The following is a 27,333-nucleotide window of genomic DNA, read 5'->3' on the forward strand; positions in this document are numbered from 1 at the left end:
ATTAGCGCGTATCGTTGGAAGATTATCTGTAACCACACTGCGGCGAGCTTGGGAATTGCGAGAGCTTCTGAATTCTGCATTGGCCAGCCTACCTTTGATCGTGTCAGCCTATACTCGACGTGCTGCAGTAACGCCTCGTCCCCGGCCTCCCCTGCGAAGAACTCTCTCGCCGTCATGTCCAACATCTTGATCTATGCCGGCCCCGGCACGTCGCAGTCCGCACTCTCACACACGATCAATACTCTGAGAGTCTTATTGCCGTCGTATGATGTGCAGACAATTCAAGCGAAGTCAATTGCACTGGATCCATGGTCGAGCAGCACCTCCCTGTTCGTGATCCCGGGGGGAAGGGACTTGCCCTACCTCGACGCTCTTACGCAACAATATCCCCTCCCCTCTGGTAGAAGTACAGTATCTGCTGTGGAGCGCATCAATGATTACGTCCGGCGAGACGGAGGATCTTTTCTTGGAATATGCGCCGGCGCGTACTTTGCCTCGTCATTCTGTGACTTCGAAGAGGGCACGCCACTCGAAGTCAGAGGCGAGCGGCCAGCACTGCGCTTCTTTCCTGGAACATGCAAGGGCACTGTATATCCAGGCTTTGTCTACGAGTCTGATGCCGGTTCACGTGTTGTTCAAGTGAAGCTGAATGCCAAGTTGGGAAGTGGATCATTGGCGGCTCACTATAACGGTGGAGGTGCTTTCATGCACGCTGAGCAGTACAAGCAACAAGGGATCGAAGTCCTCGCCCGTTACAGTAGCGATGACCCGACCATCGCTGGTGGGGAACAATCGATTTTCTCGGGACAGCCTGCTGTCATCCTTACAAAAGCAGACAAAGGTCAAGCCCTGCTCTTTGGCGTCCACCCCGAGTTCCCTATGGGCCCGCGCAGCAGATTCGTCAAGCAGATCGGGGATGTATCGACTCTGCCTGCTTCTTTTCAGGACTCTGAGTTACAAGAATCGCAACGCCTCCGAGCTTTAGGGGGTATTCTGAAGCTTTTGAGCTTGGAAGTCAGCATACCTGAAAGCCAGAACGAGTCGGCGGTGCGGCAGCATCTCGCCGGCCTTTCTCTTTCGACATCGTCGGCCAAGACCCCTTCGATCACGGACCCACCTCGGCTCACTCCGCTGATACTGATGGAAACAGAATCTGGCGCCGTTCATTCAGTATTGGAGTCTCTCCGTCAGCTCCCACGACCCCCAACTTCGAAAATTTCCAGTCCGCAGCTTTCCCAACTGACGCTCAGGGAAGGACCCCATGACCCGGACTTCGAGCGTGATGCCCTCCGGTCTGCTGAGCTGTTCGGCTTCAAAGACGTGAATGACACGTTCCATATCTTCTTACCAACGTCACAAAGCGCGACACAGCAGCAGACAGAGACCTCGCTCCAAGTACTATGCCGAGATGCCGACTATCAAGCATACCTGACTCCGTCCGATAGCAGGGGATCACCAAGCGGGGAAGAAATGACTGACCAAGTCGTAGAAGTCGACCTGAATGCGGTACCGAAGTACATCCTTGCGTATCCGTCTGGCGCGTACCCTTCATCCGGAAGATTGATGCCGTACTTTAATGCGCCTCAATTCATCAAGAGCTTGGCTGCTAGCCGGCAGCTGCTACGCGATGCGCCCATCATAGCTTCGAGCGGAATTGCTTGGCAGGCCCCCGTGACGATTGCTAGTGCATTCGTGTACGCGCAGGTGGTTACGAGCACACAGACGATGCTAGACAAGTGAGTTGGTCCGTACTGACCTAACCTGCATGCATCTTCTGACTTGAAATGTCTATTTCGACTTCTCGAAGAAACTACAAAGTCCTCAGCCGGCTTCCGACGGGGTTCACTGCCATTGCAACCCACCAGGTCTCCGGGCGAGGCCGAGGTGGAAATGCCTGGATTTCTCCTCTTGGTTGTTTGCAGTTCTCCTCGGTCTTACATCTTCCAAGTTCATTGGCAAGTGGTGTCGTTTTTGTCCAATACATCGCTGGATTAGCCATCGTTCTTGCCGTGCGTCACGCGCTGGGCAGAGCGTATGTCGAAGTGGGTCAAAAAATCAGGATAAAATGGCCAAACGATGTGTATGCCGAGGTCGGCGAGGACGCACCGGGGCAGGAGCAAAGGAAAGGCACATTCACGGTTGACGGCAAACGCTACGCCAAGCTTGCAGGTGTCCTCGTGAACAGTCAATTTGCAGGCAAAGATTTCGCGCTCGTTGTAGGCTGTGGGATCAATTGCCTCAACTCAAGACCAACGACGTCACTCTCGGATTTGATTAGTATCCATAACGCGACCCTTCCAACTGACAGGAGTGCCCTGCCACTCGTATCACAAGAGGCGCTGCTCGGCGCGATACTGGCAACCTTCGAGCAGCTATGGAATATCTTCATTAAGACGGGCACATTTGAGCCCTTCAAAGAGCTCTACCGCGACATATGGTTACACTCAGATCAGGAAGCGACGCTCATGGACACCGACCCGCCGACGCACGCGAGAATCGTCGGCATCAGCTCCGACTTCGGCATGCTCCGCGCCGTGCCTGTCGAGCACCAGATCACGAGTGCAGACTATGACGCGTGGAGCAAGTCAGCTACGACCACGTCGCCTTTTATAGATTTGCAGCCAGACGGCAATTCGTTTGACATGTTGCAAAATCTTATACGGCGAAAGGAATGAAAGAGCAAGTGGCTCATGCAGTTGGTTGGGCTATGCTACATTAACTTCTCCCGATTCCATCCTGTGGGCGTAATACCTGCACATCTCGAGCAAACCTTCTTTCAATGACCAGCGAGGCTCCCAGTTGAGCAATTGCTTTGCACGGGTCGTGTCTGGACGTCTTTGCTTGGGATCGTCCGTGGGCATCGGACAGTAGACCACCTTGACCCCATTGATCTCCTCGGCTTCGCCTTCGACATGCGGCGCGTCTGCAGCCGCCAATGACTCTGATAAGGAACCCATTTCCAACAGCCCATTAGGGGAAAGCTCGGATTTTACCTGCTGTACTGCAGCTGCGACCGCCTCGACAAGCTCTTTGATAGTGAACTCGTGACCATTTCCGATGTTCACAGGACCGTGCACGCCATGTAGAAGGTCGTCTCTACCCTTCTCGTCGGTCGGGTCCGAGCCTGCAATGTCATCCACCTCGACGTTCATGAGTGCTATGAGCGCATCAACAAGGTCATGAATGAACATGAAGCTTCGCGTCTGGCTGCCGTCGCCGTACACGGTAAGAGGCTCGCCCTTGAGACCTTGCAGGATGAAGTTCGAGACGACTCGCCCGTCGAACGGATGCATTCGTGGGCCGTAGGTGTTGAATATGCGCGCTACTCGAACGTCAACACCATCTTGGTAGAGGTAACCGTCTGTAGCAATCCAATCCCATCAGCCAACCTTCCTTCAAACACGGTACATTATCGCTCACATGTGAGAGTCTCTGCAACTGTAGACAGACAATGGGAGGCTTCAGTCTTGCACTGGAGATCGGAGGTGCAGTCTGCGGACTCACTTCTTTTGCCTTCATCGTAGCAGCCCCTGGGACCGGTCTGGTTGACATTACCATTGTAGTTTTCCGGTTGAGGGTGCACATCGGGGTCGCCGTATACCTCACTCGTGCTTGCCAGCAAAAACCGCGCCTTCGTGCGTTTAGCCAATCCGAGCATGTTCATGGTTCCCATAAAGTTGGTTTTGATCGTCTTAATCTGGTTGACCTGATAGGATTTTGGACTTGCCGGGCATGCGAGATGGTAGATCTGATCCACTTCGACAAGCAGTGGGTTCACTACATCGTGCCGGACCAACTCGAAACTTGGATGCCCGACCCAGTGCGACAAGGAAGATTTCGTGCCGGTGAAGAAGTTGTCCACGACCATGACTTCGTGACCCATGAGCATGAGGCGATCGACGAGATGACTACCAACAAAGCCAGCCCTGCGAGTCGTAGTCTGATCAGCATTCGTGAATGTCAAAGAGCCCTGCACCACTGAAAGGCGCTCACCCTCCCGTGACTAGCACGCGTTTCTTTTGCTCAAAGCTGAGGACTCTTGTTGGAAGAAATTGTGGCATCTGAGAAGGGCTGAAACTGACCACACGAGTCCTGGGTTTAGCACTGAAGCTCTGTCCCAAACTCGAAAGGCTTGCTGAGGAGCTCGAGTGTGGCACATCAGCACCTGAGGGGCTTAGCGCCTGAGACAGCTGATCGCTTGCAATGGTAGCGCCTACAGCATTAATGATGCCGCTTGCCTTGCATATCGATCCCCCGGGCGCCCATCGCCGTGAAGCCGTAGCATGTCTAGGCGTAGCTGCATGGCTTAGGGATGCCGACCGACGGATGCCACCTTGCTCGGAAGACGGCCCAACGAACGCAGAACTAGCGTTGCTCGCACCCGAATCGGTCCGCACTCTCCTGAATACGACGGTAGGGGGCGTGTTGGGAGTCGGGGCCGAGCTGCCTGGCGAGACTGCAGCGGCGTGAAGAATAGATTGCGCACTTGAGCTCGGAGGAAATGTCGGAGTACCGAGCGTGGTGGAGGACCCGCTTGACGGAATGGTGGACAGTCCATAAGACATGTACTCTGGCTTGAGGTACAGCTCGCGAAGGAGCCGCAGAGGGATGTCCCAATCGTTGAAGCTGAGGCCCTCTGGATCAGGGGAGCTGGAATCCCTCACTGGCGCACCAGGAGTTGGGGGGCAAAACGCTGGCTGGTCCACCATGATGCCTGCTTTTTCGTCGAGGGTGACAACACTAATCACGGCGTGTTGGCACGTTCAGGTCCTCCCTCGGACTGGTTAGCACGAAGGGCGGTCATGCTTGGAGCCTGACTGTATTCGAGACCTGCTCAACCGATTCTTCCAGAGGCCTCCTACCGTCGTCCAACGCAAAGCTGAAACTTGAAAGCGTGATCAGAACTTGGATTGTACTGGCCCTTAACAAGAGACTGTGTGCAGACTTGGCACTGCGCCAGTGTGGCCGACGTGTCTGAACGCGTCGAACCCAACCTCACTCTACAGCCTCTTTGGCATACTGCACTCAACTGATGAACATGGAAACATGATCTCTCCAAATGGTATGTGACCCTCCATTCGACGATCTGCGCCCAGAGCTGGCGGTACTCGCGTGCCGACGCTCACTTAGAAAATGAATCGTGGAGGGGCCAGGAGAGGCCATCTATCTAAGAAGATAGCAAATGTCAAGCTCCGCCCAGTCGCCCCAGCAGCCCGCAACATTGACGGCGTCGACGATGCGGCAGAGTCGTCACACACAGCAGCCCGACGGGGACGAGAAGAACGGGAGGATGCGCTGATGCGAAAGTCCGTGCTCGAGGGCGGCGAGGGCGAAGACGAAGATAATGGGGCTCAGGGTAATGCTCGAATGGACGCGCAAGATCAAGAGCATGCGCTGCCTCTTGCAGGCCTTGTCATTTGCCTGACTGGCATCGATCAGCACCGCGACAGGGTCGCGTCTCACATCCAAAGTCTCGGTGCAAGGCACGAGAAGGACTTGACAGAAGATGTAACGCACCTCATTGCCAACAAGCCTGGAAGCCAAAAGTACCGTTGCGCCGTCCGACTTGGCATGAAGGTCGTCACGACCGCCTGGCTGGGCGCGATCATGGAGTGCTGGCTCGAGGCGAACACTGCGGACCTCGAAAAGATATCCAGGTTGCATTCCATGAAACCTCTTGAGGGACTCAAGATTGCCATGACAGGCTTTGCGGAGGGTGAGCGGCGCGAGTCTCCTTTTGCGAGCCATGTTCTTGTTGCTGAAGTTTTGCAACGCCAGGTCCATCCTCTTTCGAGCTGTCGCGTCGAGTCCAGGCACTAGGAGCAGACTTCTGCCCTTCCTTTTCGATGGAAGCGGGCGTTACGCACGTACTCAGCGGTACCGACGACATACGCAAGTCTAAGACGCTCGAGTTTCTAAGCGCAAGACGCGATCGCCTCAGAAAGAACTGGCAAGGCAAGCAGTCTCAAATGGACAGCACGCCTTGGGTCGTGCGGGCTGCGTGGGTGGAAGACTCTGCAGAGGCCGGCGTATGCATGGAGGAGGAGGATTATGAAGTTTGGATCAATGCGCCGCCGATGAACAAGAAAGAGGCGTTGATCGAGGAGCTACGCAAACAGCAAGCCAAAATGGACAAGACCATCGAAGGCAGGATGAGAGCAGCAAGGGAAGCCTTGCGCAAGCGAAAGTTTGCCGGGGATGGTGCGCTCCTCGTCGATAACAAAAAGCGATTAAAGCGAGGCGGCAGCATGGGTCTCGACGATGCTGCTGAAGCGCCCAATCGACTTAAAAGCGTCGTCGATCAGATCACAGAGGCGTCCAAGCTGGCAGTCGCAGAGACTACCCTGAACAAGAAATCCAAGTGGGGAAACACTGAATCGAGTAGTGGCAGCGGGCTGCAAGCCAAAGCGAACAATCCTTCCCCGGGAAGTGCGAATCCGGCTTTCGCACCAAATTCTTTAAAAGGTCCGGGCTCAGTTCCACCCGAGTCACGACAGCCCCTCTCTGCATCGCAAGAGACAAGCTTGGGACAACATGCTTTGGACAAAGGTGCTTGCTTGCCGCCCGATCAGCCCCAAGGCGAAGCGTCTGCGAGCGCAACAGATGCGGACACAGGAAAGGGCAAGAAGATAGAAGGGTCTCAATCCGTGCAGCCATCTCAGCCAATTCAATACCTGGCTGGTGTTTCGGCACGCTTCGATATGGACTCTCCTGACCCCCACAAGGTGTCACGCATGAAGGAAGCGATGAAGGTTGCAGGGGCAACAGTAATGGAAGATGCGGAAACCTCTGTCCAGTACACCATTGTGCCCCTCGTCTACTCAGCGGCACCGCAGCCGCATCAGGGCCAATTAGTCACTGTCCTGTGGCTGGAGCAGTGCAACTTCTCCCGGCGGATCGCAGATCCAGGTGAATTTGTCGGACTCCGGCCAACGAAGGTACCTCTACCTCTACCTCTGCTGACTTCAAGTGCCGTACAAGTCCACTACACCGGCTTTCCCGTCAACGGCCCCTCACGACTCTTCATCAGCACGATACTCCAGGAAATGGGCGTGTACGAGTCTTCATCATTCAACAAAAAGGACACGCACCTGCTCATCGCAGATGATACACCGGATGATAATGCCAAGGTGATAAAAGCCAAGAAATTCGGCACAGAGATTGTCAAGCTTGATTTTCTCGAACGGTGTTTCCAAGAAGGCATTATTGATCCGCCTCCACGTCCGCGCAGCAGCCGCTCGCAGTGTTCCGTGTCGCCAGCCCCACCCACGGCACTGCCGAAGGGCAAACACCCGGCGTTTGCTAGCACAATGGCGCAATTTACCAGCTTCAGTACTCAGACATCTTCCTCTGAGGCCAGCTTCGGCACCACTACCGCATCCAAATTGGGTGTGAAGGATCGTACTGTCGCTAGGCGGGCAGCGGCGACATCTGCGTTGGCAGAGCAAATGAAAGCTGCGCTCGACAGGAGCGCCTCGTCGGCCGGCGTGGCGCAAGGCGGGAGGCGACGTCCACGACCTCGCAGTGCGCGACCGCAAGGTAGCGACCGCGCGAGGCAACGCTCTTTGTCTGTGCTTGACATCGATAGCGATGTACCGATCGTTGAGCACGAGCCTGTGGCAGTAGGGATGAATGAGGATCGACGAGGGGCGGAGGACAGGGATAGTGACGGAGAAGATGCACCACCACCTCTGCCTCAGCAGACGCAGGTGCTGGTTTCGTACGACAATCCGAGGGCGCGGCGTGAGCAGCGGAAGCTGATGGCTTTGATGAGTGGGACGCCACGTGAGGCCGCATCCACCGAGTCACGGTCCACAGCAACTGCGCTTCAAGCACCAGCCGCGCCGCATGGCCAAGACACGGGCTCGACGACGGGAGCCAAGAGCGGTGAAGCTCCTGAGAAGGTTGTGGCAGCGCCACCGCCTAGAGACACGCGTCGAACGCGATCGGCACACGACACCAAGCCAATTAGGGCTCGGAACCAGCTAGGCATATCGAGGAAAGGATAAATTGGATGTTGTATGTATTTGCATTTATACATATCGATTTCAGTACCTTCGCCCTCTTTTGGGTTTCGTAAAGTCTCTTAGAAATGGCCGTCCAAGGCAGTCCGGCCGCCCATGAGCTCGGTCAGCTGCTTGAGCGGGTGCCACCAGGCCGTCTTGCCCCTGCGATTCTTCATATCCGCCGCATCTGCCATCTCCTGTGCGGTGGTGAAAGCAAGTGCACTGCCCCGGACGGTGATGATCACCGCCGTGTCGCCGCTCCAGGCGCCTTTACCCGCAGCGCTGCGGTGCGCGTTAGCGTGCTCCTCAAGGAACTGGCAGCAGCGCATCGCAAGACGTGTTGCACGGCAGCGGTCCATGGGCGAAGGCGTGCCACCTTGCAGCGTGTGCCCCAGCGAGGCTGAGCGCGAGTCGAACATGGAGTTCCCCTCCTCCTTCAGGATCTTGGTAATGACCTCGGTCGTATAGACATCGGAAGCTTTCTCGTTCCTGTGCAGCGTCCAAAATGCAAGCGAAGGGTCAGCACCTTTGTCTCGTTCGACACATGCAGAGAGCAGAATGCGAGACGACCCACCTAATGACAAGCCTCCCTTCGCTCTTGCCCTTGACGTCAAGTGCAAAACGCCTCCGCAGCCACTCGACGTCGGAGCCGAGCTGGGTAAGGCTGATGCCTTCTTCTGGCGTGTAGACGAGCACGGCACCCGCGGCGAGTGCGCCCATTGCAGCGATGTAGCCGCACTTGCCGCCCTGCGTCTCGACGACAAAGACGCGGTTGCGTGACGCAGAGGCGCTCTGCTTGACCGCGTCGCACGCGTCGACCAGCGCATTCAAAGACGTGTCGGATCCAAGAGAGAATTCATTCAGCGGGACGTTGTTCGAAATCGTCGCTGGGATGGCGGTAATCGGGATCTATTTTAGGGATGAAAAGGTGTACAGGTCTCTTGGGTCAGCCTGAAGACAGGGGCAGATCCGTTCAGCCAGCCGCACTTACCCTGAAGGCTGGGTACGACTCCCTCTTCTCATCCATGATCTTGACCGCCATGAACGCCTCAAAGCCGCCGATGAGCAGAAGCCCCTCGATGCGATGATGCTGCAGCTTGCTCGCGACGGCGCCTACATCGACGTCCGGTAGGACACGGTTGGTGCCAAGGTCGCTGCCGCCGCGCGTGGTCCAGTTGTCGACGCGGAGCCAGTTGAGTTCTGAGACGTTGTCCGCGAGCAGGCCAGTGAAGCCGTTGTAGATAACGAGAGGCGTGTGGCCGCGCGCGATGCAGAAGCGCACGGCAGTTCGCGTGGCGGCGTTCATGCCGCCTGCGGGCGCGCCGACGCTGCGTTGGACGGTGAGACAAGGATGTTGCGTGAGCACTGACGGACGGAGCCAGCCAGCAGTAAGGGAAAAAAGGCAGAGGCAGAACACTCACTGCATAATGCCTATCCGCACACGCTTGTCCAGTGGGAGCTTCTGTGACTCGTCGACCTTGCTGATGAGATGCCACGCGCGGAGGTCCTCCTCGAAGCCTGCGTCGCGCAACTTGAGCGCCTTTGCAAAGTCCCGTTGCTCGATGGCCGCGGCGACCTGCTGCGTCTGCTGGATGGCATGCATGAGGCTGATGCGTGTGATCTTGTTCTCCTGTATGCCGATGACGTACGACGGCGTCGCGTGCGTCGCCTCAAGCAGCGCATTGACTGCCTCGACGCCTTGCAGCGTCGCGAGCACGCGGTCGTTCGCGTCAGGCTTGCCGCCGCGCTGCGTGTGCCCGAGCGTGGTGACGCGCGTGTCGAGGCCGAGCTTGTCGCTGAGCACAGTCTTGATCGCGTCTGCGCGAATTGGGTTGAGGTGCTTGTCGTGCGCGCCCTCGGCAACGATAACGATCGTCTTGCGCTTGCCGAGCTCGCGATGCTTTTGCAGAACGGTGCACATGTCGCGTGACCAGTCGTCTTCGTTGCCGCTGTCTTCCCCGGCGCCATTGGAGCTGGCCTCACTGCTGCAAAGCGGAGGCTGCTCAGGGATGAAGATGTAGTCGGCGCCTGTAGCGATACCGGCCTGCAGCGCGAGCCATCCACAGTGCCTGCCCATGACCTCGACGACGAAGGCGCGGCTGTGCGACGCGGCGGTGGACGAGATGCTGTCGACTGCCTCACACACGCGCGCGAGCGCCGTTGACGCGCCAATGGTCAGGTCTGTTGTGCTGAGGTCGTTGTCGATTGACCCGACGAGGCCGACGATGCGCAGGTGCTGATAGCGCGCAAACTCCGCCTGCGTGATGCGCCCTTCGCTCAGCAGCGCGGCCATATGTTCAGGCCACTCGGCGCGCAGGAGGTCGGCGCCCGTCAGGCTGCCATCACCGCCGCAAACGGCGAGTGCGTCGATGCCATGAGAGATGAGGTTGTATGCGGCCGTTCGCCGCCCTTCAATCTCGCGAAAGGCAGCGCAGCGAGCCGTGCCGATGAGAGTGCCTCCCTGCAGGATCAGGCGAGCATGTCAAGCAGGTTAGGACACAGTTCGCAGTGAGGGGATGATGGACATGCGCAAGCTGCCACTCACCTGATTCATCCATCCGCGCACATCGTCCCATCCGACCTTGATGATGTATTTCCCTTTGAGCCCGAGCTCTTCGGCTTCGCCCACGCCCTCTCTCAACAACTCTCCATCGCCGTACGTTGGGATGAAAGCAGTGCTTGTGCCAGCCGACGCAGCATCAGCCGGGCGGATCGCCGGACTGGGCGGCTCGCTGGCGGCCGCGTTGCCACGCACGAGGCCCTCCCATCCCTCGCGGACGACGTACGCCTCGCAGCCCTTGTAGATGGCCATCTTGACCACCGCTCGCACCGCTGCGTTCATCCCCGCAGAGTCTCCACCGGAGGTCATGACGGCGATGCGTGTCTTGGGGTTTGAGCCAGAGGCAGAGGCTGCCGCAGCCGCGGCATACGTGCTGCTGGTGCCACCATACTGCTGGCCCGCTCCGGAACGCGCGATGTGGACCGAGGACGATGACATGACGCAGTGAGGTCTCGGTCACTGCTGCTGCTGCTTAGAATTTCTTCCAGGGGTAAGGCGTTGCACGCAGGGAGGAGATCGACACCACGAGCACGGCCAGCGGCTTTTGTCGTCGCAAGCATTGCCAACAAGATGGAGATAACCCACATAAATACTCATGTGCTGCTTGCTGCCCCACGCCCAACAGGAATTTTGGGGAGGAGATTCCGATCAGCAGCATAGAGAGGGCGGAACAGCAAAAAAACACGCAGAAGCGCGTGCTGAGTACTTCGTATGGCCTCCGCGCACCCTACCACATACCGAACCTGCACCGAGACTGGCTATGCACACTTGGCTTTCGCTTTCATACGTGTTTGTCAAGAGAGCTGTCGCATTACAAGATACATCCAACAAAGTACGCAGAACATGGTATGCAGGTTCAGGTTCAGCAGGTCTGCCAGCCAGCGGCCATCAAGCGAGCGCGCCCATGGGGTCGTAGCACGGCAGGACGATGGAGCGATCGTCGACACCGTTCTCGAACAGCGTCCACAGGTCTTTGGGCACAAACTCCTTGCGGATGACGACCTGGTACACAAACTGGCAGAACCACTCGGCGCTCATGACCATGTACCCCTCCTTACCTGCGGTGCTGCCCCACGAGTTCTGCACGGCAAAGCGCAGGGGTGCGCCGGTCTTGGCGTCGAGGTGGACCGCGTCGATGACCATTGCGTGTGTCATCTGGCTCTCGCCCATCTGCAGGCGCTCCTTCTTGGTCAGGCCGAGCGTGATGCCGAATGCGTGCTCGTAGTCGTATAGCTTCGTGTCCATGATCCCGCTCGGCGTGTGGCTGAACTGGCCCACATCACAGCCGAAGAACACCGCGTGGCCCGCCTTGACGCTCTCCACGACCTTGCGCATCATCAGCTCCGGGTCCGTGTTAACGTACCGCACTGGCTCAGCGCCCCAGATGTTGCCAAGGCGCGAGACGGTAATCAGCTTGTTCGGCTCGTTGCGCGGGTCGTGCACGAGCGAGCAGGACCCCTTCGCGGTGAACGTGCCTGTGTACTTGACCTGGAAGTCGTACGGCGTCGTGCGCAGGCTTTGGTAGCGCCCTTTCGAGTCGTACCAGCTGAACTCAAACTCTTCGTGTGGCCGCGGTGGCTTGCCGTACGCGATGGCCAGCATGCGGTACACGTCTTTCATCTGCTTTTGCTTGTGCGCACGCAGCGTGCCGAGCACGGCCGCGTCGCGCTGCGCGGGCGTCAAGCGCCCCGATGCCACCGACGCGGCGAGGCGCTCCTCGGAGACGGCCTTGAGGTCGCGCAGTTCCTGCGCCATCTCGCGCACCTTAACAGTGACGAGCCAGTTGATGCGCGACGTGTTGGACGAGTTGAAAGACTCGGGGAACACTGACTGCGGCACGACGCCGTACTTTACAATTAGCGACGTCACCATGTCCCACTGCCCGCCGTCCGAGTAGAACGAGGACGAGAGGAACGAGAGCTCCCGGTCGTCCCACGCGCGGTCGGCGAGCTCGATGACGTTCTCGAGGAAGAAGTTTGCCTTCTCGAGCTTGTCGCAAAAGTGCAGGTACGACTGGCTCAGCTCAAAGTCGGCGTCCTTGATATCCAGCTGCTTGATCACCTCGAGCCGGATCAGGTTTGTCAGTGCAAACAGCCAGCACCGCCCGGAGGATTTTTGGTTGGTGACTGCCTTGGCGTGCAGAGGCACGCTGTGCGTAAAGACGTGTTGGTTAGTAATCTCGGCATCGCGCACGTGCAGCGAGTCGGCAATGTTGGCGTTGTGCAGCGTCATGGCCGCCAAGCGCGAGGTTGGTGCCTGCAGGATAGGGTCGAAAGAAAAGGTCCGAGTCAGCCTCCATCGAGATCGCTGATGCGTTCTAGGTCGACACCACCCACCGCAAATGCATCTTGGTGCCACTCATCAAGCCTATCGAGCGCGATCTCGGCGGTTCCCTCGCCGGGGGCGTCTGCGTCGAGCTGGTCATGTTGCGTCCAGCGGGAGGCGCGATGCTGTTGCTCTGCCTGTATGCGCGCCGTGCGGTCAGCCGACACGTGGTGGACGTACGCGGCATTTGATTTCTCGACCGGTGTCGTCGGGGACGCGGGCTTGGAGGGGGCGCTGCCCATGGTTGCTGATGAGAGAATGGGATCTGCGGGTGTAATGGCTGACCTCGAGAGTCAAAGGGCGGGGTACGCTTGCTGATGCTGTGTGACCAGGGGGTGGGGGCTCGACGTAGATGGGATGAGGGCTTTGTTATGTGGTGGAAAAGGGGGGGGCGAGGATGGTCGAGGATGGTCGAGGATGATAAGGACGCGTGACTCGTAGGCTGGTTCACGTTGTGTTGACTCTTGCTGGCTGGCTGCCTCCTCCCCCCCTCCCCGCGCTAGACTCATCAAGTGCCTGGCTGGCTGGCCCGCGTGGCACCTTGGTGGGTCGTGTGATCACCAGGCGGCAGGGCTCTCCGCTCTCGACCCAGTCGGTGATCAGCTTCGGTCGACATCGGCCGCACATTGAACTAGGCCTTCGGCCGAGAACCGCTTCTTTCCGTCTCCACGCCAAGAGAGTGAAGTGACTGAGAGTTTGGGTTATCCTTCTTTCCGGTACCACGCAGCCCTAGTTTAGGGGGGGATTTGGTAGGCCCGTAACTTTGTGCCTTGGCACGGAAAAGGCTGCTGAAACACCCACCCACCCTTATGGCTTCCAGCGTCAAGGGCGGCGGCATCCTCCGTCCACTGGTAGTAAGTAAGTAGGAAGGCAGCTGCTCGCTAGCTGACTGATCTTGTGTGTCCGTCCGTGGTCGGGTAGTCATTGGTGGGCAGGGAGGTCCGCCCGCCAGCGCCAGGCTGGCTGTGCGCTCCTCTTGCACACCCAATCAAAGGCAGGCAGGCTGGAGGGCCACTTGAAGAAGCCCCCAGGATCTCGTCGCACCAGCAGGGGAAACGCACATCGCACGTTTTGATTCATCCTCCCCTGCGGTTGGCATGCTAAAGGAAGCCAGGCAACCGAAGCGGCCTCCTGCCATCAGATCGGATGGATCTCACGCAGAAAGCGACCGTCCTCACGGCCTGGCCGTTTTTCACCATCCATAAATCAAGCATTCAACCACGTTCGGGCACCTCGTAGAGACTATACATGTCAGATTGTCACGTCAATCTTCTTTGAAAACAAGCAACCTTGGCTCCTTCCCCTGCTCTTCTTGGCGATGCGCTGCGCCTCGCCCGCTCCGGATCCATCGCTCCGCCAGCCTACGCCCCGCGGCCGTCGGCTGGCTGAACGCGACGGCCTGCGCACGCGCACCGCCGTGCAGCTCGAGCACTGCGTGCGCGTCCAACCCATAGCAGCTCTTCCCCAGCGCCGCATCCAGCAACAGCGCGCCGATGCCCAGGCGACGTAGCGAGCGCATCACCCAGATCCGGTGGATCCCGATCGACGGAGACAACGTCGCGCGTGGCTTGCCATCGGAAACGGAGGTTGCTGTTGCTGCTGCTGAGGGCGTGTCGCCATCGCCGTTGTCTCCATCGTAGAAGACCGCGTCGTCGCTCTCGTCTCCTACATCTGCTCCTGCTGTTGCGGCACGATCCTGGCGCAGGGGAAGCACCTCCCGCGCCGCGCCGGGCTTGACACGCCCCACGAGACACGCGCCAACCGCGCGGCCCCTGCACCGGGCGATGAACAGCTTGCACGAGCGTAGCATCTCCAAGGGCAGCGCTACCGCGCCGAGCGCTTCGTCCACCGTGCTCAGCACCTCGTGCATCTTGGTGTTCCTCTGTGCACCGCCCGCGCCGTTGCTAGACTTGTTGGTAGCTGACGTGGAGATGACGGTGTTGGGTATGGTGGTGGTACTACTCTTACGGCTGTCCGCCCGAGACGCGCTCGGAGGTGAAAACGACGCGAGACTGTACATCAAGACGACAACCTCATCATCACTGTCGAATGGAGAGCTCGCCGTACTACCGCTGACGGGTTTGAGTGCCTGCAGCCTCTTGCGGCCCTCCTGATCCTTGATTGTCAGCGTGAGAACATTGTCATCTGCCTCTTCTGCTCCGGACAATGCTTTGCCAGTCCAGACAATGCCATCAACGACGCGCGCGTGGTGCCAGCTGTGCATTTTGGCGTCCTCTGGCGACGAACTGTCGTACGACATGTTGCACTGCCCGCACGTCACCGAGCGCCTCTGTCCAAAGTCGAGGACCATCTGTTGCTTTTGCTGGGCAGGCGTCGGCACCGACACCGTTGGTTCCGAGGTCGCTGCTTCTGCTGGAGGGGACTCTGCGTGTGGCCTAAATTCCAGTTCTGTTGCAGCATCGTTCTGCACTTCCTGTAGCTTGGCCCGGGGCTCAGCAGGCGGAATGGAGCTCGCTGGAGAGCTTTCGCGTTGGTCTGTTTCCTCGTCCCGCGCCAGCAGGCTGTCCTTCTCGCTGGCAGGCTGGGAAGAGGAAGGGAGTGGCGCTGCAAATCATGTAAGGGAGGCAGGCAAATGTAAGCGAAGGGTCACCAGTGCATTCAAAAGCGAAGCCGTGGCATGCATTACGTACATGCTTCTCCCTTGCCTTCGTCTACGTCCAATCTGGCTTTGTCATTACGCTGCAAGTTAGACACTTGCCCCCTCACGATATCAAGTTGCGCAGCAATGATAGCAGCACCATCACCGCCTCCCTCCTTCTCATCGCCCTCTCCCGCTACAGTTACGGCAACTTCCAGCAAAAACTCAAAGTCTGCAAGCGTGGCGACCGAAATGCGCGACTGCATGCGCTTCGCCTGCTTGGCCTTGCTATCCTGAGCGAACTCGAGCGCCACTGCTTGTGCACGATCGCAGATCTCGCGCGGGATGCCAGCGAGCGCGGCGACTTGTGTCCCATAAGATGACTCAGCGATGCCAGGCACGAGCTTGTAAGTGAAGATGACATCTTGTAGCTGATCGTCCACCTGCACTTGCATATGCCGGTTTGCAACGCGCAGATAAGAATCAAATTCCAAGGCGAGCGAGGTGTAGTGCGTGAGGAAAAAGCCGATGCAGCGTGTGCGGCTGATGAGATGATGCAGGACCGCGTACGCAATCGCATGGCCGTCGAACGTGGATGTCCCGCGTCCGAGCTCATCCATAATGACCAGCGAGCGGGGAGTCGATTCCTTCAAAATCCTCGACGCCTCGAGCATCTCGACCATAAATGTGCTGTTGTTCCGGAAGATCTGGTCGTTGGCGCCCATGCGTGATGCGATGCGATCCACTGGGGAAATGGTTGCGCTCTGCGCAGGGACCATGCAACCGATCTGAGCGATGATGACCGCAGTGGCCGCTGTTCGCGCTGTCGTACTTTTACCCGCCATGTTGCCCCCCGTCAAGATCATGATCTCTTCGCTCTTCTCCACACCCAGTGCAATATCATTTGGAATGAACTCTGTTGTGCTCAGCGTCCCTGCGATGCACGGGTGCCGAAGCTCTTGGAATTCTATCGAGGCCGAGGACGACTCGACGAACGTCGGCCTACACACAGGCTCGCCCATGCTCCTGGATGCTTCCGAGAGACTAATCAAGCAATCGAGCTCGGCCACTGCTTTGACAGCCTTCAGGAAGACTGGCGCGTGTGTGCAAAAGGCTTGGAAGAGAATCAAGCTGAAGCACCGCAAGGCCGCAAGACGCGTTTCGCGAGCCTCTTTCAGTTCCTGGACCAGCTTGCGGACTGCAGGAGAGTAGTGGCGATGGACGTCCTTTGTTTGGCTAACCAGGATCCAGTTGGCCGGTACCTTGGTCGCGCGGGGCACTTCAATCTGATAGATATCCTTCGTTCCCATGTGCTTGAATTGGATCTTATTCTTGTTCAGGTTGAGATTCTTGGTAATTTCCGTCAGCTCTTCGTTGAGCTGATCCTCAATCTTGTTGAGTGCCTTTTCCGCCTTGTCGAATTCAGCGTGCACGCCTGACGCAGGAACGAAAGACTGATCGTCGCCATTGATTTCGAACTTGCTCTGCACCTCCTGCACGAGCGACTTGATTGAAGGGATGGATTTGAACAGGCTGCTTACGGCCCCCGTCCGATGATTGTCAGCCTTAGCCTTCAAGCCTCTCATACCCTTGTCGAAAAGCTTGAGAGCACTTAGAACGGCCAGGAACTCCCTGGGCTTGCATTTTCCAGCATATATGCGGGGGATGATGCGTTCGATGTCGGGCAGTTTGGAAGCAAAGTCGCTGAACGCGCTCCTGAACTCATCGTCTTGCGAGATGTCCTCAACGGCGTCAAGACGCGCGTTGATGGCATCGATCTTGGTAAGAGGCGAAACGAGCCAAATTTTAAAGAGACGCTTGCCAAAAGGAGTCTGGCAGCGATTGAGAAGCCTGAACAGAGTGCCCTCCTCGTTCCCCTGCTCATTGCTCAAGACATTGAGATGGGCCAGGCTCTGTGCGTCAAGCGCTAGACACTCGTTCTTCTTGATGGTGTCATAAATGTCAAAGTTGCGGCTGCTGCACAAGTCCTTGTCCAACTGCAGCGTTCCGAGGTAGTAAAGCATGGCACCGAGCGCAGCCATCGCCTCTCCGTAGGTGGCCATGGAAGAAATCGCCTCTGGAACTTGTGAAGGATCTTCAAATAGCTCGTCTACCCTTTGTTGCGCGGCTTCGGCCGTGAGGAATTCGACGGCGGGCTTAAGCATGGTGATCTTGCAAGACTGCGTGACGCAATTGCGAATCATGCGAAGGGTTGCCTGCGACATGCATCCTTTCTCGTAGAGAAGTTCTTTAATCCTGAGTGACCGCAATAGCGTCTCGAGCTTGCCGCGAGTGGCATCATCGATAAAGTGCGCTAGCCGAAATTCGGCTGTGGCTGCATCCAATGTGCATATGCCAATCGTCGGGGTATCCGCACCCGCATCGTAGTCCGCGATTTGTTCCTTGATCGATATGCAGTAGGTGTTCATATCGTCTTGGAGTGCAGACGGCTCGACGATAGTGCCGCTGGTGAGTACGTGACGAAGCTCGCGATTGACAATGCCAGAGTCACCGCCCTTGTTCTTCTTGCCGGTGCGCATGCCTTTGGCGACGGCCGTCTCAGCTTGATCGACTCGCCCTACCTTGTAGCCTAGCGCGAGGAATTTGGCGGCAAAGAGTTCGAAGGATGATTCGGGCACACCGACCATCTTCATCTTAACCCGATCCGTGAGCTTGAGGTCGAACTCGCGATGTCCAATCAGAGCATCGTCCTCGTAGAGCTCGTAGAATTTACCCTTTTGGAAGAAAAGGACGGTATCGAAATGATTTTGTTTAATCTTCCAGAATTGCACTTCGAACGGAGAGAAAGAATTCCAAGCCGAGTTGGGAATGTACAGCGTGCGAGGATCATAGTCAGGATCTCCAGGGCGGTTCTTGTCTTTGTCACGAGGATCAAGGAGGAAGCTGAAAGGCTGTTCGGAAGACTTCTTCTCTGCTTTTGCTTCTTCAGCTCTTCTTTCTGCGTTTGTAAAGAAGGAGCTGCTCGATCCGGATTGAGTTACTGTACGGGCAACTGGCCTGGGTGAGGCTACGTCCTCCTTGACACTTGTAGTCGCCGCCTTGGTCTTGACTTTGGGCTTCTTTGCGGGCGAGTCTGGCGCATCGGACGCTGATCCTGCATCTTCGTCACTGTCGGCAACCGAGATGGGGCCATCCTCGTCTGATGAAGCGTCTCGCATCTCGTAGTCTTCATCATCATCGCTTGATCGTCCGTTCTTCTTACGACGCTTGGTGGCAAGTTCTGCTACCTTACTCTTCCCTTTGGCTTTGGGTAGTGGCTTGAAATTGTCTGACGCATCACTGTCTGTTCCCGACTCTCCAGATTCTGCATAATTCATGGGCCTCTTACGCGTGCGACGCTAGAGTAAAGCGTGTGACAATGCTGAGTGCATGAATGCTACTCAACACGTGTATTCTTATACTCACAGATCCAGTTGCGACCCTTTCGTCTTCATCGTCTTCATCATCTTCATCTCCGAGGCTAGTACAAGCGCTCTCAATAGACCTTTCGGGTGCTGGAGGCTGGAATGTTTGACGCGCTTGCTTGGCTGCCGAGGACGCGACGGGACTTGTGCTATCGCGATTGGGCTCGGTCGGGGAGGTGGGCTTTGAAAAGCTGGAGGCATGACTACCATCTACAACTTCCTTTCTTTTGCGCTTGGCGAGAGGGGATGAGGGCGGAGGAGATGGAGGCGCGTTCTTGGTCTTGTTGAGCCGCGGGGACGAACGTGTAGGTCGGTTTGTAATTGAAGGAGGCGTATCAGGGATGGAGTTCTCAGACGGAGGAAGTTTACCTGAAGCTGAAGTCACTTTCGATGCACTGCTGCTCTTGGGAGGCTTAACTGCCCCTTCCTTGCTCGCTAATGTTTGCTTGTTGGTTTGTCGTGCGGGCGTGGTGGCAGCGGCGGCGGCGGAGCGTTGAGCAGGCTGCGTCTGAGGTGCAGGCCCGCTGTTTTTGGCAAAGAAGCCCAGGAGGGTGCTTTGCTTCCCCATGGTTCACGAGCCTACACTTCTTTTTCCGGTTGTCAAATTCTGCTTGAGCGTATGCTGTGTTTGCAATATGATGGGCATCTGACAAGAAAGCAAGGCAGGATCGATGCGTTGATATAGTCGAGTGTGATCTGAATGACAGACACCTGGTTGAGACTTGCCTCGTCCTGTTAGAGAATGCGCGACGCGTTTTCCTCCCTCCCCCCTGGCCTCAGCAGTCAGCTCGTGAATAGCCAGGGAGACGCGCGAGTCGCGACGCGCTCGGCGCTTTCTCGTGATGCGAGGCATTCGGAGGCAGCTTTTAGGGTTACGCGTTCCACTGGCCGCTGGGCAACTCTTTTTCTGTCACCATGCACCACTTCTCGTACATACAGGCATGACGCGTACCAGCTCTCTGACTCTTTACCCGCATTCAAGTACGCAACCTTTAAATGAGACCAGCAATCTGAAACGAGGCAGCCTTGAGTCGCTTTTCAGCAGCCAAACGTCGAGGCGGCCATGTCAGCGACATCATTCATGATGACGATCAAAGACAAAAGAGTCTCCGCGCCACAGCCGCGCGTTGGGAGGATATCCATCCAAAGTCCTCTGCTTGCGCTGCCGCAGGCTGTTCCTACGATCGTTGATAATGAGGATTCTGCGCACACGCTCGCTTCATACACCAAGTTCAAGAAAGAGGCGGTCGTCTTGTCTTCGTCTGAGTCCATGGAACCCACAGAGACCGTTCTACGTATCCGGGCTTCTTCAGACAACTTGCAATCGCTGCTGGCTGCATCTGATGTAGACGTCGCCTCGGTTAAAGATGCGCTCCTTCAGATGGAGCATCTGGTCTTGCGTGCGCCGAAGATGATAGTCAAAGAGAGCAAGAAACTTAGAGACATCGACCACATTGCTCTGCTTACCGCAGGCGAGTGCCGTGTTCCGAAGCAGTCCCCAGCGGCAGGTCATGAACCTTGCCATCATCTCTGTTACTAGGACAAGCGCTTTGGAATGCCTCGCTTTCTTTACCTATGACAATTCAAGAACTCCGAGCGCTTGGCACCGCAAGTGCGCTTGGACCGGCCACAAAACAAAGCCCCACACTGACTGATGCTCTTGCAGCTCAGGAAAATGCAGCTCGGATTTTGACTATTTATCTTTCGTTCTCAGATGGTTCAGGTCAAGATGATGCCTGCAAATTGGATTTGTTAGACTCGATTCTAGGGAGCCACGTTTTTCTTGTAGCGCGGCTTCTTGGTGATGAAGAACGAGGGAACTCACCTCTTCCTTTAACAGCTCGACTGACATATCTCCTTGCTGTGCCTCTTAAGATTTGGGGTGCATACACTCAGCTCAAAGCTTCATCGCAAGCGCCATCAGCATCGAAAGGCGGCTCACATTGCAGCACGGTGCCGCGAATATCCAGAACCTGCGCGTGGAGCTTCACATCGTTCAGTTTGACAGTGTACGCGCGTGTTGAAATTCGGCTTGCTGCATATCTAAGCTGATTATAGTCCATCTTTCCAGTACTGCTCAAGGTGTCTCATGCACAGTGCAGCACGTGCACTGGAGCTCGCACTGGAGCTCGTAGAGCCTTCCACGTGTACCCAATTCCTTGCTATTGTCTTGGCACATCGCGCTGCTCAGCTTGGGCAGCTTTATCTTTCGCAGGGTGTTGATCAAGAGTGCAGTCACACGGGTGCCACGATGAAAATAAGTGCTGCCGCACGATGGTTCAGACGATCTATCGAGCTCCTGAACGCGGGTTCGGATAAATCGACATTATCTCATAATATCAAGGTGCGCCCTTGGTGTTCCAGACGAAGATATGACCACGTCGCTCTGATGCGTTGGGCATTCACAGGCCATCACACGGGACGGCTATGGTGAGAGACTATGTTGTGCAATCAAGAGACAGAAGTGATATGCGATTGACCGCCCTGTGACTGTAAGACGTGGCTCGTCTGCTTTTGGGCTACGCCGCCAACGGGGCAGAGGGACATTTACAAATGTTTTTGCAACGTCAGCTTCTCCAGGTCGGAACCCATTCTGGTTTGGCTCTCAACCCCATGGCTGCCATGGCAACCTCAAGGGACAGCACATGTAGTACCAGGTTTCACAAGGCTATTCTACACAGTCTCCAAGCTACTCTCACGGAGTCAAGTCCAGATTCTCTCGAGGTCAGCGACAAGATGGCACTCCTGGTGCTACTGTGGAAAGCTGGGGACTCGGCGTTCACATGCAAGAGATTTGACGAGGCTGCCGAGTACTTCGCCCTGGCGAGTCTGCCTCCTGTCTACTTGGATGAGGCGACGCAAAGCAACACCATTCTCAAAGCAGCTGTCGCACTGCTGCATGCCGACTCCCCGCATCGAGCATGGTCAATTCTCGCAAGGATACCGCAAGGCCACGAAACTTCTTTTCTGTATAAGATCATTCGCCTCACCATAGCTGTCAAGCGGGAGGATTTGGATGAAGTTTCTATTCTGCGCCATGTCGACGATCTCATGCAATCGCAAGGATTCGAGGCAGTTGCCCTTCTTCCACTTCTTGAACATTCATTGAAGCATGGGCAACTCGTGCTAGCGGTGAAAGTGATGACAAGTCTAGTCAAAGACAGCCGACACTCCGCAAGGCTATCGAAAGGGCTCGATATAGCTCGGATGGAGCATGCAATAGCCATTGCGATGAATCATGTCACCGCGGACAACGCTCATTCGCTTGATGTTGCAGCCAGTACGGCTCGACTTCTGCAACAGCGGATTGCTGGAGCCTTCCACACACCACCGCACATAATTCTTTCGATTGGCAAGATTTGCTTTCGGCTCTCGATGGCAGCAGCTCCTGGAGTGTCTCAAGTCCTCAAGAACGAGCTCCGCGAGGCGGCCACCGGTCTTCTGCGCACAATAAGAGACAAATCGAGCTCATGCTGGATGCTCGCTCTGCTCTCGGTGCTACGAGTTGAGCATGAGTTGCAGCAGTCGCTCAACATGCCGATACAGGGGGAAGCGCTGCACGGTTTGCTTTCTTCTCTGTACGAGGCCGAATTAGCGCTCTCCACAGTGACATCAATTGACGAAGCTGTGTGTCAGCGCGTCCTCCTCTGGATCTCACATCTGACCGCCGAGATTCGTATCCGCATGCGAGATTGGGATGGGCTACACAGGTGCATCGTCAGTGCTAAGCAAATCGCGACTGATCCTCTCTTGCAATTTTCTGTCCTCGAACCGATCGCTGCCATGATGACAACATCCACTACTAACCTTGCGCCGCTGAAACTTGTCTTCTTCCTGGCGGAAAGCATTCTTAGCGCTCTACTCTCTTCGCCTCTCTCGGCTGCGCCTGAGTGGACGAAAATCGCTGCCTGGATCCGAAGTCTCGTCCTCAGCACAGAACTGATGAGCCATTCCAGGTTTACGGCCGCTGCAAATTATGGCGCGATGCTTGCAAAAGTCGAGGAGGCAACGGTGCACCTACGGGTGATTCTGGACGGTCATCATCATCGAGATTACCCACCGTCAGAACTGCAGTGGCTTGCAACACGATTGTGGGCTTTGGGTATGCGGAATTTGGCCAATGGTACTGCTAGGGTTGGTGAAAAGCTGTGCGGTCAGGCCCTCTCCATGGCGAACTTGTGCGAGAATGCCGACGAGCTCGTGTCTCAGGTATGCAAAACCTGGGCGATAGCAATCACAAGAAGATTCTGATACCACTCGTGCTTTCTTTCTCCAGTTCACAGCCGAATATGAATGTAGCGTCGACAAATAAATTGCGGCTGTGCCGGGCACGTCTCCCTGAGCATCAGTTGCAAATGAATTATCTCTGATGCGAGCAGTATAGAATTCCGGCCCCGCCCAGATAATATTTTCGTAGAGCATGAGATTGAGGAACCTAGCGTGACATAAGAGTACAGAATGAAAGTGCTTAACCGTGCTTGGCTTTCTGCAAGATGAATCAATGGGTGGCAGGGTCAGTAACTTTGATGTCAAAGCCGGAACCATTGTCAGATGCAACTCACTGTGCTCTTCAGTCTCCTGACGTAGTGCTCGAGCTCGGCTCCCTCGAGAATGTACCCGTCAGCACGGCCGCTCTGACCGGGACGCGAAGAAATGACGGCGTAGAGACGGCCAGCGCCGAATTGCTGCTCAACCAGAGTGTCGATCTTGGCCGACTGCTTGCGCTCTGTCAGCTTGCGCTCAACAGCGCGGCTCTTCTTTTGAGCCTCGACCTCCTCGAGCGCACCTTGGCCGGCAGCGCGGCGCTTGGTGGTCACAGACTGACCGTAGTGCTTCTCGTACGCCTGACGGAAGGGGGTGGCATCGACCTGAACGACGGCGTTCTTGACAAGGGTGTTGGTGCGGACCAACTCGTTGTTCGAGGCGTTGAAAACGACCTGAAGGATACGGGTCTTGGCCGTGATGTGCTCTGAGCCCCATGCAAAGTTACCGCTAAGAACAAAAAATTCAGGAAGGGTCAGTGACTCGTTCGAAGCTTGGCTGTGACGTGTGGTTTTGCAGTGCCAATGCAATGCTGTGAGCCCTAACCAGGCGTCAGAGGCATTGTGCACTCTCATGCCCATTGTAGACTTAAAATGCCCGACGACACGAGCCGATATCTGTCCTGACATGAGTCCACGAGTCGACTCCCAAGTTCGAAGCCACCGTTCGGTGTGACCATACCAGTGCTCCAGAGCCACTTCACAAAGGAGCAGAAAACTTAGTGCAAAGTTTACGGCCTCCTTTCCAAGCCAACAGAGCATCCAGGATTGCTGCGACTACGTCTTGGCATAATCCCACCAAGCTCACTCATCTCCAGCTGTCTTCCGACGACCCAGCCTGGGCGTTTCACTTCCTTTTGAATGCTCACCTCTCGAGACGAAGAGCCCGGTGCTTGATGTTACCACCGCGCACGCGGACAGTGTGAATCCGCTTGGCACCGATACGGGTGTTGGCGGCCTGACGACCGAGCTCGAACTTTCTCTTCTTCCGGTAGTGAGCTCTGCGGGCGCCCGAGGCGGCCCTCTTGTGGCGCGAATCCCTAGTGAGACCCATCTTGATATCTTTGCTGGCGAAACAGAGAGGTACGAATGAAGGAAAGTTGGAGATGGAGAAGTATGAACTTTTGGCAGCGAGCGCGAGAGGATGCGAGCCTGCGAAGCGCATCGAGGCCGACGCCTATGGGCGGAGCGGGGGCAGGCGACGACGGCGGCGGAGCGGAACGACAACCGACTTGCCGCAGCACTTCAGCCCACAATGTTCCGCCCGCTCTCACTTGCTCACCTTGCGCGAACACCCGCCGGCCGCCAGCCACACCAGTCCCAGCAGTCACCGACTCCAGCAAGTGCCGCCAAAGTCACATTTGAGCTTCTCACTGTCGGGATTTACTTCTGGGCTCACTCCCCATTGGACCTTCTCGCCAGTCACCTTCAAGGACACCCTCAGCAAGGTTGGTATGCACTGCGGGCGATGTTTGGCTGCATGTTTGGTAAAGGAAAGTTCGGAGATACAAGGACCCTGCGTGCAGGGGTGATTGACTAGGGATTGCGTCAAAAGGCAAGGATCACGAGCCTTTCGGCGACTGGGTGATGGATGCAGACAAAACTTGCGGATAAAGATGGGCATTGGAGAGGGGACTGGGGTAGCCCACAAGGTCGTTTAGGAGGATCGCATGCGCAGCACAGCAACTGGGGCATATAATCCACAGATGCAAGTGAGCAATCGTGTGACTGTATCGATGAATCTGACCTTCCGCCAAATCTACAGATGGCCCAACGAGTCACTCTCCGTAAGCGTACGCCGTACAACACCAAGTCCAACCGGCGTCGTGTCATCAAGACCCCGGGCGGCAAGCTTCGTTACCTTCACATCAAGAAGCTTCCCACTGCGCCGAAATGCGGTGACTGCCACACGAAGCTGCCAGGTATTGAGGCTCTCCGGCCTCGGGAGTACGCCAATGTCAGCAAGACAAAGAAGACTGTCAACCGGGCATACGGTGGAAGCCGATGCGCAAACTGCGTCAGGACAAGGTGAGCGTCATTAGATCGATTAAGGCGGATGATCGCCAGGCGGGCCTGGGTGGTTTAGCAGAGAAAGCTAGATCATGTGAAGCCAGTAACGGGCTCAGACGCGAGAAGGAGATTGCGGCTTGTCGTCTGGAACTTGGGCTCTGCATAGGCAGTGGAGCCATGAAAAGCAAGCATGGATTGCAATTATCCTGGCGCATGAGCTTTAAACATCAAAGGAAGGAGTTGCTCACGCATATTTTCCTTTTAACAGAATCATCCGCGCTTTCCTTGTCGAGGAGGCCAAGATTGTCAAGCAGGTTGTCAAGAATGCTGCCAAGGCCAAGTAAATGCCCTCACAATGATGATCGCCTTGATGCAGACCAGTCTTGCAAGGCTCTCATCCGGCGGAGCCCGAGGGCGCTCAGCTCCGATATGATTGACTGAGAGTCAAAGCAGGGGACATCGGGCGATGGAGCGACGTTCAATTGCTCGTCGCGTGGTCGCTTGGAAGAGAGCAACAGCAGTCGCTCTGTCCACTCTTGGATGCCGCGTCGCATGCAAGCACTACGCAAGCATATGTATAGTACCACAAAATGACATGCCTCGACATGCTCAGATCAGGATCTGCTTTTACGAAGGGTCGAGGTGGATTTCAGGCTTGGACATGATGCCTGGAAGCAATTATGTCTGTCTGGGTACATTGTGGAGACGTGCGCAAATGCTGCAGAGTTACGGGACAAGGATGCTATGGATTGAAGGTGAGACCGACTGGGAAGCTGTTCATCATGCTTGGCGTGCTGGGCCTCGTGATGCCAGGTGTGACGCCAGGCGTGGCAGCCAGCGTCTGCTGGTGGTTGCAGAAGATGGATGTAGCGGGTATGGTGTCCAAGCCGTGGCCACCTGTGCCATCGAGCGGGCCACCGAAACCAGGGGGGAGGAGCGATGACCAGAAGCTCTCATTGAGGAGCTGATCGGTATTGTTGTTGACGGCGTTGAGCATCTGCGTGGCGTCCATGCCCTGCATGGTGTTGATCGCTAGGTCATCGCGTCCGCCTGGCATCATGGTGATGCCGCCCGAGACGGCAGGGCCGCGGTTGACGATCGACGGATCGATAGCGTTGCCATTGAAAGCAGCCATGCCCGACTGTCCATTGTGATCGGTGTTGTGCAGGGTCGTTGTCTCTGTGGCGTCTGCGGCACCGCTCGGCGTACCTGCCCTGGACCCGCGGTGCGGTGTCGCTGCGCCTGAGCGGGTGCCTTCTGTTTGATCGAGGCGCGATTGCAGAAGGGTACGCAGGAATGTGGCATACAGAGCGGGTGTATGAGTCTCGTTGACGGCGAGCTCATCGAGGAAAGAGGCAGTCTGCGAGACCGTTTGCACCACCGAATCCTCGTCCGAGTATCCCGAGAAGGCCGGTCGGATGAGCTGAAGAAAGGAGATCAAATATGAGCAAGGGTCATTGCTAGAAGAAACGAGCACATCCCAAGGCTCAGAAGACTGACCTTGAGCAAAAACACGCAAGCATACGTAATCATGACGTATTGCGAATCAGGAGCGTAGCGCATCACCGGGCCCAGAGCGAAAGCGGCCTGGACCATGCCTCGTGCAGCAGTGAGGCAGCGCATGTAGTCTGCGAGCGCGGTGATCAAGATGTCAGGTGCGGATCTTCCCTCTCGGCGGAAAGAGGCAGGGATATGGAGGGACTAGCTGAAGACTTACACATTGGTTTATCCAAGCCGGTAAGAGCGGGATGGTCGATGGCGTGTTGTAAGCCAAAGCTATTGAGGACGAGAACAGCGTAGCTGTGTGGAAGGATCATAACAGTGTCAGCCGAGCGGCGTTCAGTGAATATGTTGCTCTGCATTCACT

General features: G+C 56.5%; 11 protein-coding genes across 11 annotated transcripts; 5 read left to right on the plus strand and 6 right to left on the minus strand.

Moving 5' to 3' along the window:
- Positions 1-174: 174 nt before the first annotated feature.
- On the plus strand, positions 175-2,675 carry K437DRAFT_270786 (class II aaRS and biotin synthetase; the record flags this gene model as incomplete). Its single annotated transcript, XM_013385007.1, has 2 exons — positions 175-1,736; positions 1,808-2,675. The coding sequence occupies 2 exons, from the start codon at positions 175-177 to the stop codon at positions 2,673-2,675; spliced, it is 2,430 nt and encodes an 809-aa protein (XP_013240461.1).
- Positions 2,675-4,867, minus strand: K437DRAFT_259692 (NAD(P)-binding protein; the record flags this gene model as incomplete). The annotated part of the gene is made up of 4 exons (XM_013385008.1): positions 3,994-4,867; positions 3,505-3,926; positions 3,421-3,438; positions 2,675-3,361 (listed from the first exon to the last, which is right to left on the minus strand). Coding segments are annotated over exons 1-4 (1,807 nt in total), but the record flags the coding sequence as incomplete, so codon positions are not given.
- A 199-nt stretch (positions 4,868-5,066) lies between these two features.
- K437DRAFT_276487 (uncharacterized protein) lies at positions 5,067-8,018 on the plus strand. Its single transcript, XM_013385009.1, has 2 exons — positions 5,067-5,716; positions 5,779-8,018. Exons 1-2 carry the CDS (start codon positions 5,134-5,136, stop codon positions 8,007-8,009), a joined length of 2,814 nt encoding a protein of 937 aa, XP_013240463.1. The 5' UTR covers positions 5,067-5,133; the 3' UTR covers positions 8,010-8,018.
- Positions 8,019-8,047: 29 nt separating this feature from the next.
- On the minus strand, positions 8,048-11,142 carry K437DRAFT_36082 (putative 6-phosphofructokinase). The gene is made up of 5 exons (XM_013385003.1): positions 10,552-11,142; positions 9,428-10,467; positions 8,998-9,334; positions 8,581-8,915; positions 8,048-8,495 (listed from the first exon to the last, which is right to left on the minus strand). Exons 1-5 carry the CDS (start codon positions 11,002-11,004, stop codon positions 8,087-8,089), a joined length of 2,574 nt encoding a protein of 857 aa, XP_013240457.1. The 5' UTR covers positions 11,005-11,142; the 3' UTR covers positions 8,048-8,086.
- Positions 11,143-11,339: 197 nt separating this feature from the next.
- Positions 11,340-13,280, minus strand: K437DRAFT_259695 (peptidase C1B, bleomycin hydrolase). Its single transcript, XM_013385010.1, has 2 exons — positions 12,903-13,280; positions 11,340-12,822 (listed from the first exon to the last, which is right to left on the minus strand). The coding sequence occupies exons 1-2, from the start codon at positions 13,131-13,133 to the stop codon at positions 11,455-11,457; spliced, it is 1,599 nt and encodes a 532-aa protein (XP_013240464.1). The 5' UTR covers positions 13,134-13,280; the 3' UTR covers positions 11,340-11,454.
- An 875-nt stretch (positions 13,281-14,155) lies between these two features.
- K437DRAFT_296514 (uncharacterized protein) lies at positions 14,156-19,550 on the minus strand (the record flags this gene model as incomplete). The annotated part of the gene is made up of 3 exons (XM_013385011.1): positions 18,917-19,550; positions 15,543-18,849; positions 14,156-15,456 (listed from the first exon to the last, which is right to left on the minus strand). Exons 1-3 carry the CDS (start codon positions 19,481-19,483, stop codon positions 14,156-14,158), a joined length of 5,175 nt encoding a protein of 1,724 aa, XP_013240465.1. The 5' UTR covers positions 19,484-19,550.
- A 322-nt stretch (positions 19,551-19,872) lies between these two features.
- Positions 19,873-20,691, plus strand: K437DRAFT_36142 (uncharacterized protein). Its single transcript, XM_013385005.1, has 3 exons — positions 19,873-20,387; positions 20,456-20,527; positions 20,587-20,691. Exons 1-3 carry the CDS (start codon positions 19,979-19,981, stop codon positions 20,646-20,648), a joined length of 543 nt encoding a protein of 180 aa, XP_013240459.1. The 5' UTR covers positions 19,873-19,978; the 3' UTR covers positions 20,649-20,691.
- A 365-nt stretch (positions 20,692-21,056) lies between these two features.
- Positions 21,057-23,243, plus strand: K437DRAFT_36131 (uncharacterized protein). Its single transcript, XM_013385004.1, has 2 exons — positions 21,057-21,345; positions 21,413-23,243. Exon 2 carries the CDS (start codon positions 21,469-21,471, stop codon positions 23,164-23,166), a length of 1,698 nt encoding a protein of 565 aa, XP_013240458.1. The 5' UTR covers positions 21,057-21,345; positions 21,413-21,468; the 3' UTR covers positions 23,167-23,243.
- A 139-nt stretch (positions 23,244-23,382) lies between these two features.
- On the minus strand, positions 23,383-24,510 carry K437DRAFT_240536 (40S ribosomal protein S8; the record flags this gene model as incomplete). The annotated part of the gene is made up of 3 exons (XM_013385012.1): positions 23,383-23,401; positions 23,478-23,907; positions 24,326-24,510. 3 exons carry the CDS (start codon positions 24,508-24,510, stop codon positions 23,384-23,386), a joined length of 633 nt encoding a protein of 210 aa, XP_013240466.1.
- Positions 24,511-25,221: 711 nt separating this feature from the next.
- Positions 25,222-25,804, plus strand: K437DRAFT_218465 (60s ribosomal protein l34-b; the record flags this gene model as incomplete). Its single annotated transcript, XM_013385013.1, has 2 exons — positions 25,222-25,484; positions 25,735-25,804. Coding segments are annotated over 2 exons (333 nt in total), but the record flags the coding sequence as incomplete, so codon positions are not given.
- Positions 25,805-26,208: 404 nt separating this feature from the next.
- K437DRAFT_270795 (uncharacterized protein) lies at positions 26,209-27,283 on the minus strand (the record flags this gene model as incomplete). The annotated part of the gene is made up of 3 exons (XM_013385014.1): positions 26,209-26,889; positions 26,967-27,094; positions 27,184-27,283. 3 exons carry the CDS (start codon positions 27,281-27,283, stop codon positions 26,209-26,211), a joined length of 909 nt encoding a protein of 302 aa, XP_013240468.1.
- Positions 27,284-27,333: the final 50 nt, after the last annotated feature.

Source organism: Tilletiaria anomala (assembly GCF_000711695.1).
Source record: "Tilletiaria anomala UBC 951 chromosome Unknown K437scaffold_132, whole genome shotgun sequence".
Lineage (NCBI taxonomy): Eukaryota > Fungi > Basidiomycota > Exobasidiomycetes > Georgefischeriales > Tilletiariaceae > Tilletiaria > Tilletiaria anomala.